The 12,561-nt window shown below is 40.5% G+C and overlaps 1 protein-coding gene across 1 annotated transcript; it reads left to right on the forward strand.

Annotated features, from left to right (window-relative positions):
* The first annotated feature begins 562 nt into the window (after positions 1-562).
* PTCHD3 (patched domain containing 3) lies at positions 563-11,951 on the forward strand. Its single transcript, XM_049881777.1, has 4 exons — positions 563-1,615; positions 2,577-2,698; positions 7,215-7,360; positions 10,292-11,951. Exons 1-4 carry the CDS (start codon positions 620-622, stop codon positions 11,794-11,796), a joined length of 2,769 nt encoding a protein of 922 aa, XP_049737734.1. The 5' UTR covers positions 563-619; the 3' UTR covers positions 11,797-11,951.
* The last annotated feature ends 610 nt before the right edge of the window (positions 11,952-12,561 follow it).

Below are 12,561 nucleotides of genomic sequence, written 5' to 3' on the forward strand. Positions count from 1 at the left end.
ACTTTTTCTTGGGTCAATTTGGGTATGTTTTATCTTGCAAGGAATTTACCACTCTCAGCTAAGTGGTCAATGGATATTTCCAATTATCATTTTAAAGTCTCTTCCATTTTCAAGGATAATTTCCCTGACAACAGAAATCTAGGTTGAGAGGATTTTTTTTTTCTTTCAGCCATTTAAAAAATGTCCTTGCACTGTCTTCTTGATGCAATGCTTTGAGTAGAACTCAGCCTTCATTCTTACATTGTTCCTCTATGTAATAGCTGTACCTTTTGTTTAAGACTGTGACTGTGCACAAGCTTCTCTCTCCCATTCAACGGTGAGTTCAGCGTAGGGCGGGCATGCATTTCATTCACCTTTAAGAAGGGTCGTATGTTAACTGAACTGGTTAGGGGATAGGAAAGCCACAAACGAACTCCGGCCAGGTAAGCTACAGACGACAGCACAAACCACGTGCTCCCCAACGAGGCCTCCAGCGTCAGGGCGCGAGCAGCCCGAGCTCAAACAGACTCCCTAGAACTTCTCCCAGAAACCGTCGGGCGGGGTGAAGATGGGAGTCCCGCCCCGTCTCTCCGTTTTCAGCCGCCGTCCCGTTTGAAAACTTCGCCTGTGCTTCCCGGAAATGAGTCTCAGTTCCCCCGCGAAGGTAGTTCCAGAAGCCGAGGCCCGGCTTGTCGCGGAGCAAAGGCCAGAGTCGGGGTCAGGGCAGCAGGAGGCACGGGACGAGCCGGAGCTCGACAGGCGGGCGTCAGAGCGACTGCGCTCCGGGAGGCGATTCTCGGCGACCTCGGAGTCGCAGCTGCGCCGCGTCTCGGTGCGGCGGAGCTCATCTCGGCGGTCGCAGAAGTCTGTCAGCAAGAAGCCCCGCTGCCACACCGACTGCCTGGAGGCGCCGCTCAACCTCGCCTTCCAACGGCTGGGCTGGGCGGTGGGCTCGCACCCCTGGCTCTTCCTGCTGGGGCCCTTGGTGCTGACGGCCCTCCTAGGCACTGGCTTCGTCCACCTGCCAAAGGACAAGGAAGAAAACTTGGAGGAGCAGTACTCCCCGGTGGGGAGCCCTGCCAAGAAGGAGCGGTTCTTCGTGCAGCGACATTTCACCACCAACGACTCCCTTCGCTTCTCCGCCACCAGGAAGAGCACCGAAGTCAATTTCGCTAGCGTTTTGGCGTTCTCCCACACCCCGTCGCTGTTGGAACCTGACATCTTTAGTGAAGTCAGTAAACTGGACCACGCAGTGCAGGCTCTGTTCGTGGTCCAGGAAGACGGGACCCGCATCCACTACACGCAAGTGTGCGCCAAGGTCAGGGGCGGGTGCGTGCCATCCAACCCGCTCCTGGCCGCCTGGCAGCGGAAGAAAGACTTGAACCTGAAAAACATCACCTTCCCCGTCTACAGTCTCAACCAGCAGGTCATCTACCTGACGCGCCTCGTTGGAGGAATCATCTTAGGCGAGAGGAAGGGAAAGAACCAGATACTTGTGCAGGCCAAAGCCCTACGGCTGCAGTACTACCTGCAGACCGAGCTAGCGGAAGACAACGAGAAGAGCAAAAAGTGGTTGATCCATTTCCTGAACCAATTTAGCGACATGAAGGATGGGCTAGCCTTGAAGAAGATCCAGGTACCTGGCGGCCGGGGTTTAGAGAGAGGCCAGGAGAAGGTGGGATGATGATGACTTGCTGGAAGGACTGTAGCAGTAGCACTCCCTGGCTATCTGCTGGGGTGGGTCCCTTGATTTAAAGCTGTACTCCGCTGTGTTTGGTACTTTTAGTTAACGCTCTGGAGGAAGCCACACATCTTAAATCCTTGGTAGCATTCTGGTTGATAACACAAATCCTTTGTGCTTCAGAGTAGGCCTGTGCGGTAGAAACATGAATCTTCACATTTAGTTTCGAGGTTTGGTTTTCTAGTAAAATTACTTTGAAATTCTTTTAGCTAAGGCGTTTGCTGGTGTCTGGGAGCCCCTAACACTTGTTTGGAACTCATTGGGATTAAAAAACAAAACAGTTAGGCACAAAGTCCATTGTGTTGTTTAAAGAGATAACTGACTTGGCATTTTTCAAGTCGGTCGTAGATAAAGCACGTGCTAGGCACATGTTAGCTGGTCAGTAATTGTTGGACCAACAACCCTACTAATAATACTTCTAAATAAGCCTAGTCAGACCAACACACCTACTGGAAAAGGCCTTTAAATACTAGGCCTCCCTGAAATGATATCAAGGCAATTAAAGTAGTAAAAGATACCACCCTAGTAAAAAGTTAGAAAAAGCCGTAGTTTCCACAGTTACAAATGTGCTCCAGATTTCACAGTTTTATATAAAATTCAAATTTTGTGAAGCAGGAGTTTTAAAACTTTGGAAGTTTGCAACAAACTTTGGAAAGTACGCCATGGACTTGTAGGAGGAAGCTAAGCTGCGCTACTCTTCTTTATTCTAAAATCATAACCCGCATGTTTTGACCTTTTACTTCATTTTAACATGTTGTTTCGATCAAGAAACGACAGTGTTTCAATAATGTTTCTAACTCACATGCAAAAAAGTGGAATTAAAAGTTATTTACCTAAGTAAATATTTTTGTGGCAGGCGGTCTACTTTACGTCACTTTCCAGACAATTGGAATTTGAGGCAGCTTCTAAGACAGTGGTTCCTCTGTTTCACTTGGCATACCTTCTAATCATATTATTTGCAATCATGTCATGCTACAGGTAAAACACTCTTCTTAATTTTTTAAGCTCTTCCGTTTTAAGCCTGATGACTCTTCTTATTTTGACCATCAGCAGTAGTGTATAATCAAATGGAATGCTAAAAAGAAATTGTGGCAAGTTCCATTTGGTTGGGCATATCCTTTTTAGCATATGTATTTCATCTTATTAATTATTCCACTTGGAAAGCACCTATATAAGAAAATAAGCTTAACTGATTTAGGTGTCTCCATTGTGTTGATGTGGGGTGTACCTTGTTGAGCGCTTAAAATGTTGTCTAGGCATTAAGATTGGTTTGAGCTTTTGTGATCAGAAAGCTAAAATATGAACATGACCAGCAAACTGTAGAATTCAGATGTAAAAGGAACCACAGAGACTGTTTTATTCCAGGGATTCTCATGTCAGAGTCATCTCCAGAGCCCTAAAAGTATGTGTTCTTAGGCCCTGCCTTCCTGAATCAAAGTATCTGGGGATTAAATCTAGGAATCTATATATCAAAAAATGTATCTTGGAGGTTCTCATGTGTAAATAGGTTTAGGAGCCCTGGTGAGGGAGCGGTTAAGAGCTCATCTGATAACCAAAAGGTCAGCAGTTCTAATCCGCCAGCCACTCCTCAAACCCTGTGGGTAGTTCTTCTGTGTCCTATAGGGTAGCTATTGAGTCTTAATCACCTCGATGGCAGTGGGTTTGATAAGAAGGTTTAGGATCAAATGATGTAATTTAACTCTGTGGATTGAAGGAAGAAGAGGCCCCAGTAGGTAAAGGGAAATGAGTACAGGGGATATCACTCTAGGGTTAGTAAATTACCTCATAATTGTCATTATTCTGGAAAGGAAAACTACATGCTCTAGAAAACAGAGAAACAAAAAGAGATAGAAATAAAGAAGCAAACAAGCTTAGTTTCATTGAATTTGGTAGATAAATTTTAAAAGTAGATATTTTTTAAAAATAGTATGGAATCTACAAGGCACCAATATTATAACTTAGTTCTGAAAATAAAAATTTATAGTCTAATCTTTACAGATTATTGTGTACAGTAATGCAGATAGGCTAGTGTTAAAAAAAAAAGGCAACTAGAAAATGATTTATATTTGTCTGCCGAAGACTATTTTATGCTTATGTAACCAACATGTTAAACAAGTAGAACTCGTGAGGTATAAACATAAATCAACTTTTCGTGTCCCTTTGTTCCCTTTGGAAACCCTGGTGGCGTAGCAGTTAGGTGCTATGGCTGCTAACCAAAGGGTCAGCAGTTCGACTCCTCCAGGCACTCCTTGGAAACTCTATGGGGCAGTTCTATTCTGTCCTGCGGGGTCACTGAGTTGGAATCTACTTGACGGCACCGGGTTTCGTTTGGTTTTTGGTTGTTCCCTTTAAATTTTGTAAGTAAGCAGGTTTTTCTTCTGCCCTATAAAAATTCAGGCAGACCTCAGCAATTTTGTGGCCATTCTTGGGTACTACAGAGTCCTCCAGTCAGAATTTAAATCTCCATGTCTATGTAATAAACAAAAGTGGTAACTTAATTTGAGCTTAAAGTTTTTGCAACCCCTACCCCCAGCACCCTTAGCTGAAATATGCTGCATGGGATAAGTCCTTAGTGGGGAAAAGGGCTTGCCAGGATTCTTCTGTTACCTCCTCTCCTTTTCCTTGTTGTTGAGCTGATTCCTGATGCTCAAGGAAAGAAAAAAAACAAACCAAACCTGTTGCCCTCGAGTAGGTTCTGACTCATAGTGACCCTATAGGACAGAGTAGAACTGCCCCACAGGGTTTCCAAGGAGTGGCTGGTAGATTCAAACTGCAGGCCTTTTGGTCAGCAACTGAGCTCTTAACCGCTGCACCACCAGGGCTCCAAGGAAAGGAAAGGGAACAGGAAAATTCTTGAGTCACAGATGCTGCCATGATGGTCTGATGCATGCCTTCTCTGGGCTTGAATATAAAACTGATTCTCCAGTGGGTACTTTTGTAGATTTCTTGGAAGCCCCTTGCTTCCCTTCCTCTGCTATACTGAGGGCCTCTTATCTCTGTTCCGGCGGGGGGCCTCTTAGTCTCTAAGACATCCCTGTGCTGCTTTGCTTATACACACTTACACGTGAAGTTTATGCACACGTGCGTTACCTTATAAAAAAAAAAAAAGGGCCCTTATTAGACAGATTTTAGTGAAGTCATTTGAATAATAATAAGACTTTTACAAAAATTTATGCTCCAAATTGAACTTCATTCATTCTAAGGCAAGGAATGCTTTATTGAGCTTCCAGAGTATTTCAAAATTATCTGATACTCTGGAAATTTAGAAAATTTATACCAAATATTAGATCAAATTCTGGTGAAATCTTGAAAACCTTTCTTTTCTCAAATGCGGTATAAGCTTTTATTTACTCATGATAGACACCATTACCTTTTAAGAAAAATGCAGCTCCCTCACTAAGCATATACATAGTTTTTTAAGTACAGTAATTTCTAATTTAGCCTTTCCCTGCTTATGCCACTCCTGACAAGACTTCCCTGCTTAGTGAGGAAAAAATTCTGGAAATGAGCGATTTTGCTGCCAGTGATGCCAAAATCTACCTGAGCATTGGACTCATCTGAGGACAATTATAAACATGCAGATTCTACAGCTTCACTGCAAACATACTGAATCAGAACTTGCGGGGCTAAAAAAAAAAAAAAAAATTTTTTTTTTTTGGCTAGTTTCCAGAAAATCTAAATTTTTGAGAACTTCCTTAGGTGGTTCTGATGAACTGCTTAAACAAAGGTCCTTCTTGGGAACTGGAGCATCTACAGATTTACACATCAGACTCCTACAGTGTTCTTTTTCCCCCCATTGCCTATTGACCATTAGAGGAGAGGTCATTTAGAGAAAGTCAACACAGTAAGTAGTCAAGGTTAAGTCACTATAGCCAATAAGAGACATCATACAAAAATTCACCAAAAAAAAGAAACGAGAGAATGGGGAAAAAACATGTCATATATCACTTTTATCTTCATTAATCTTTCTGACTTCAAAACTCATCTTTTTTTTTACTTAAAGCCTGTAAAACATTATTTTTATCTTAAGAAAATGTTCATTTTAATTAGATTTTATTGTAACAACATAATTTACTTTAGCCCTGGAATTTTTATGTGTGTTTTGGGTTGGGACCCTGAATTTAACTGGTAGCACCAGCAGGCTGAGAAAGAGTGATATACCGCCACAGTGCAGAAATTTTAATAATATTTAGAAAGTTTAGCTGGTTAAATGTAGTCTTGTCTGATGAAGGTCTGTGGTCATGTTCCTATTTTGGAATCAGTGGCTCCAGTTCCTCTGTTGTCTTAGTCTTCAATTCCAAGCTTACTTTCTTTCCCTAGTAAAATTATCTGGAGCAAGTATAAGTCATTTGTTTTGAAGCAGTTCCCCCCAAAAGTAAAATCTAAAACCAGACGTTGTTGTATTTAAAAACATAATGTTGTGGTTGGTAGGGAGGTAGAGCACTGAAGCCATACTTGGAAAATCTTGTATATAGATATATATCCCCGTTTCTGTGGGTCTGACAAGGGAACAGGCATCAGTTGGATCATTCAAAATAGACTCCATTTCTAATTCCTTTGCAATGAATGGCAACTTTTCCAGAGTCTACTTCACCAGCAGAGGAGAAACCTGAAAATGTTTTCGAAGAAGGCTTTCATCCTTTTCTGTAAACACAAAATACATTGAAATAGCTTTGAAATGCAGAAGCTATTTAGGATTATTTTTATGGTTACTTGGAGTTGGGGAATAGATGAGAAGACAACTGGGTATGGGTTCTTTCTCTGGGAGAGCTTGCCCTCCATTGCCTGTTGTAATCCTTTGAAGATCACAGGGGAATTAATTAATGATCTTCTGTGGTTCTGAAATGCCAGTCAATGGATCAGTGCTGCGCTGGCTGCATAAGAATCGCCCTGGTAAGCTTGGTAAAAGTACAGACTCCCAACTTCCTGCCCTGCTTCCCTTTTTCTTTCCCCCAGTTAGTATGGGATCCCCCACTGCCATCAAATTGATTCTGACTCATGGCAACCATGTAAGACAGAGTAGACCTTCCCCATAGTGCTTCCAAGGAGCCCTGGTGCAGTGGTGAAGCACTTAACTGCTAACTGAAAGGCTGGCAGTTCAAACCCAGTAGCTGATCCATGGGAGAAAGATGTGGCAACCTGCTTCTGTAAAGTTTGGAAACTCTATGGGGCAGTTCTGACTGTCCTACAGGGTCACTGTGAGTCAGAATTGACTTAATGGCAGTGGGTTTAGTTAATCTTTATGGCAGGAGACTGCCACATCTTTCTCCTATGGAGCTGCTGGTGGGTATGAACTACTGACCTTTCAATTAGCAGCCATGCTCTTAACCACTGGATGACCACTGCTAGTAGGTCCTGGGAATTAAAGGTCTCCCGCAGCCAAATATGAGAACTATTGCCCTAGAGGTTTCTGAATAGGCCTTCAAGATTAGAATTGGTAGAATTTAAATATGGACACTGCCACTACAAATGATTTTTCCCTCCTAATTTACAGGTTTGACTGTGTACGAAACAAAATGTGGGTTGCAATCTTTGGAGTGATTTCCGTTGCCTTGGCAGTAGTGAGCGGCTTTGGCCTGATGTTGTACATGGGGGTTCCATTTGTGATCATAGTTGCAAATTCACCATTTCTTATTCTAGGTGAGTAAAACAAAAATGTGAGCCTACACATCGTGTATGTGGGGGTGTGGGGTAGATTACGGAAGGAGCTTGTCTTAGGCTGGGTTCTCCAGAGAAGCAAAACCAGTAATGTGTGTAAATATCTATAGAGGGAGATTTATATCAAGGAAATGGTTCATGCAGTTGTAGAGACTGGAAGATCACAAGTCCATGGATCAGGATAGAGGCTTCTCTAAATTCACGTAGGCACAAAGGCTGGCGAACCCAAGAGTGGCAGGTTGAGGAGACCAGAGCTCTTGTTCACAGGCTGTGAAGATCTAAGAATCACAAGATTGGCAGGCAAGACCGCAAGGCTTCTCCTGATTCACGTAGCTACAGGGGCTAGTGAACCCAAGACCGGTAGATAAACTGATAGCTCAAGTCCCAAGAACCTATGGTCAGATGAACGGGAAGCAGCTGCAGGATCCAGAGGGAGTAAAAACCCAGAACGTCTGCATATATTTGGATGCAAACCACACCCCCAAGGAAACGCCCCTTCAACTGATTGGTACTCAGCAGATTCCATCATGGGAGTGATCATATAAAAACACTGAGAATCATGGCTCAGCCAAGTTGACACACAATCTTAACCATCAGAGAGCTCATGTCAGACTGGAGAAGACAATTACATTTAGGTGCATCTACAGAGAGCCAAAGTGAGGTAGTAGCATACAGGAAAAACAGTTGAATTCTTTATGAGCATCTTAATAGCTGAAAAAATCTCTTGCCCCATGGGAAAAATGGATAAAGAACATGAAAAGCAGTTCCCACATACAAAACAACCTGCAAGTCACTTAAAATGTAAGAAAAAATTTTGATCTCTCAAATAATCAAAGGATGCAAATTAAATCAAAGCAAGACACTCTATTTTTGTATTAGATTCACAAATATGAGCAAAATTGAAGGATTTTGGGAAGTTATATGTAAATGAACACTTATATTTAGCTGGAAGTGTAAGTTGGTACGCACTTTTTGAGTCCAATTTCACAACAATGAATAAAAAGCTTAAAAAGTGAGTACCTTTCCCCCGCCAATTTCACTCTAGGAATTTCCACTAATAATTGGACAAGTGTTCAAAATGTAGAGTATGTTCATTTTGGTGTGATTTAGAATGGGAAAATACTGAAAGCAACCTAATCCCTTATCAATATGGGATCAGTCAAAATCAAGCATAGCATATTAAAATATTGGAATCTTATTCAGTTCTTAAAAAGAGGCAGATATATAATGTTAAAGGAAACTGCAGGTTATGAGATGAAATATTTGAAATATAGTTATACGTGTGTATTTGCATAAAACAAATCCTGAATGGTTATACCCCAAAATGTTAGCAAGGACTATCCCTGAAAGGTAGAATTATAGTTGTTTTACATTTTGTTTTTGTATTTTTTTATATTTTCAGAATTTATTTTACATTTAGCATGAGAAAACAAAGGCATTTATATTTTAGAAAATAAGCAACTTGGAAGGAAATAATATTTGGTTTCCTGGAGGAGATAGTGGATAAACTGTGTACTGGGTGTAAGTTTATTTATTCTAGCTCTTCAGAGTGCACACTCCTAGTGCACACATAGACTTCATCACTCAGTGCACGCCACAGCCAGCACGTCTGTGTGTGTGTATGTGTGTGCAGTTTCAATAACTGAAGCATGAAATGTGTCAAGACAAATTTTGAGCAAGCTTCTATAAATAATAAAATTAGTTTTTAAATGCCTAACAGTTATCAGTGAGTTAATTGTCTTTAGTGCTTCTTAATCTCCTCTTTTGTCAGGATGACCACAACTGGAATCCTTAAAGCTGGAATTCTTAAGGCCAGGATGCAGCTTTTGGCAGACTACATAGACTTTGCCAGTGTGAATCCTTCTACTTTGATCTTACCCACAGAGCATTTGAAGTAGGGCCTATGCTGCAATTTCCAGTGCACTCCCAGTTTCAGCATGTAATCCATCAGGAAGAGCTTAGAGAGTTGAAATTGCGATCAGCATTTCAGTTCCAAGTACTGATTTTGTATCAATACACAGAAAAACAAAGGTGTAGCTGAGTGAAAGTTGTGTCAGCTTTAGTAGAAAATTTGAGGGAGGTGACATGCTCACGCTGTCCCTTCTAGTGCCCTTTATTCTTGGTAGTCCTTCTTTCCCGGTCTTCAGTGATGCGTGTCTTCGAATGCTTTACTCTCTTCTCTATTCCAAACCAATCATGAAACATGATTGTGGAGAGGATCTAATCCAACAGGCACTGATATGCAAAAGATTTTAAAGATTTACTTTGATGCGTATTTCTGATACCAGGAATATTTGCATTTTAATTGGATAAGGCCTTACCTGGGCAAAGGAAGTTCCAATAATAGCATTCTAGGTATCAAAAACAGAGTAGAAGAAAAACTGCCGGGTGTGTGTGTGTATGTGTGTGTAAACTGCACAGTGCCACTCAGATCATACCACAGAGATAGCCAATGCTAACTGTAGAACATACAAGGCCAGCTTATATTTTAAGCAACAGAATGTTGGCTGTATATGTTTGTGTTTTGGTGTGAAAATGGCTTACGGGAGAAAATGATCTCTCAAGCAGTCTAGTGAAATCTAAGATACATTGTTAATCCTGCTTCAACTTCTCAGTCAAGCAGGTTTCCTGATCTCATCGTAAAAACACGTTAAGTGAAGACTAGAAGTACACTGTGCTATGTGTAAATAACAGGAGTATGTACAAAGCACAGAGCTGTTACAGACGAGAGTATGATGAATTCTGTCGTGGATTCAGAGGCAATCAGAGGAAGCATCACAGAGAAGGTGGTATCTAAGCAGAGATTGGGTAGGATAAATAGGACCTTCACAGATGAACAAACAAAAGAGTCTGAGTCAATATATTTAATTTTCAATCACCTTTGTTATGAATATTCAGTTTCTCTTTTTACAGGTGTTGGGGTCGATGACATGTTTATCATGATTTCTGCCTGGCAGAAGACCAACCTCATGGATAATACAAGACAGCGACTGTCCAGTGTCTATTCAAAGGCGGCAGTGTCCATTACAGTCACCACCATCACCAACGTCCTGGCCTTCTATACAGGGGTTGTGACCTCTTTCAGGTCCGTACAATACTTTTGCATCTACACAGGAACAACCCTGCTCTTTTGCTATTTTTATAACATCACCTGTTTTGGAGCATTTTTGGCCCTGGATGGTAAGAGAGAAGTAGTCTGTTTACAGTGGTTGAAAAAGGCAGAGACTTCTGACCAAAAATGCGCCTCTTTAAAAAGGTCCTGCTGTTTCCCATTTGATTCTCTCCCAGATGAAGATGGAAGTGGCAGCCATCCAATGAATTTGTTCTTCAGAGACTATTTTGGCCCTTTTCTCACAAGCACTGAGTCCAAGTGTTTTGTAGTGCTTTTATACCTTTTGTATATCATAAGCAGTATATATGGGTGTTTCCAAGTACAAGAAGGTTTAGATGTTCGAAGTCTGGCAAGTGACGATTCCTACGTCACACCGTATTTTGATGTAGAGGAAGAGTTTTTTTCAGAGTATGGCCCCATGGTTATGGTTGTTGTTACTAAAAATGTTGACTACTGGAATAAAGATGTTAGGCAAAAATTGGAACAATGTATGATAGATTTTGAAGACAATATGTATGTAGATAAAAATCTCACAGAGTTTTGGTTAAGAACATACGTGCAGTATATGGAAGAAGCAAAACAAGATGTAAATGATAAAGATACTTTTGTAAACAATATTCCCATATTTTTAAAGAATTTTTCAAATTTTATATATGATATTAATATTTCATCATCAAATGAAATAGTTTCTTCTCGGGCCTTCATTCAGACCAAGGATGTTTCTACTGCAACCAATAAGAAGAAGATGTTACAACAGCTTCGAGGCATCGCTGCCAAGTGTGAAATTCCCCTACTCGTGTATAACCAGGCCTTCATATATTTTGATCAGTATGCTATAATAGTGGAAAACACTATTCGAAGTGTCATTGTTGCATCACTAGCTATGTTCATTGTTTCTTTACTGTTAATTCCTCATCCAGTGTGTTCCTTGTGGGTAACTTTTGCTATTGCTTCTGTGGTTGTGGGAGTAACAGGTTTCATGGCATTCTGGAATGTCAATCTCGATTCCATATCCATGATGAATCTTGTCATTTGTATAGGGTTTTCCTTTGATTTTTGTGCACACATATGCTATGCATTTGTTTCTAGTTCTAAGCCCTCGGTAAACCAAAAAGCAATTGAGGCGTTGTATCTGCTAGGCTATCCAGTGTTACAGAGTGCACTTTCAACAGTAATAGGGGTATGTGTTTTATATACATCTAACACATACATCTTCAGGACATTTTTTAAGATTATATTTCTTGTTATGGTGTTTGGGGCTGCTCATGGCCTAATTTTCATTCCAGTATTCTTAACCTTTTTCTGAAGCTTTGATTGAATGTCCACTAACAAATCAAAGGCCACTTATAGAATTCCTGATTGCCCCAATTCAATAGGATAAAAATGCACTACTAAGAAGAGTCAATAAACTTAAAACAAAGGCATGTTTCCTTAACCTGGAATATCATTTTAAAATGTTATTTAAAATATCCTGAGAAAAATTAGTCTCACATTAAAATATCTTTACTAAATTAGGAAATGTTGTCATCTTTTTTATAGTCTGTACAATCCAGTATAAGGTATAAGTTTCCAGTTATTTTTTCCTTTGTTTTTTCATTAGAAGTTTATGCCTGAAATTCAAGTATTTCATATATTGTTTTTACTATAAATGGAATATTATTTTCATTGTACTTCATACATGGATTATTATGTGGAACTGCAGCTTATTATTTATTCTCCCAGTGGCTTTTTGATGCATTTTTTTTCTGAAATTTAAGATTTTTTTTTTTTAATGTGCTTTAGGTGAAAGTTTACAGTGCAAATTGGTTTCTCATTCAAAAATCTATACACCATCTAGTTCTTCTGGGCTCAGGTTGGTGGAGGCTGTGGTTCATGTGGTCCATTAGTCCTTTGGTTGATGCATTTTCTTAGCTGTGTCTTTGATGAGCAGAAATTTTTAAAGCTGATAAATGCACTTTATCAATTTTTTATAGTTAGTACTTGGTCTCTCTAAGAAATCTTCACCTAGTCAGAAGATCGAAAAATTTGCCTATCGTTTTCCCCTCAAAGCTTAATAGTTTTAATTTTTACA

This window comes from Elephas maximus, chromosome 4, assembly GCF_024166365.1.
Source record: "Elephas maximus indicus isolate mEleMax1 chromosome 4, mEleMax1 primary haplotype, whole genome shotgun sequence".
Classification (NCBI taxonomy): domain Eukaryota; kingdom Metazoa; phylum Chordata; class Mammalia; order Proboscidea; family Elephantidae; genus Elephas; species Elephas maximus.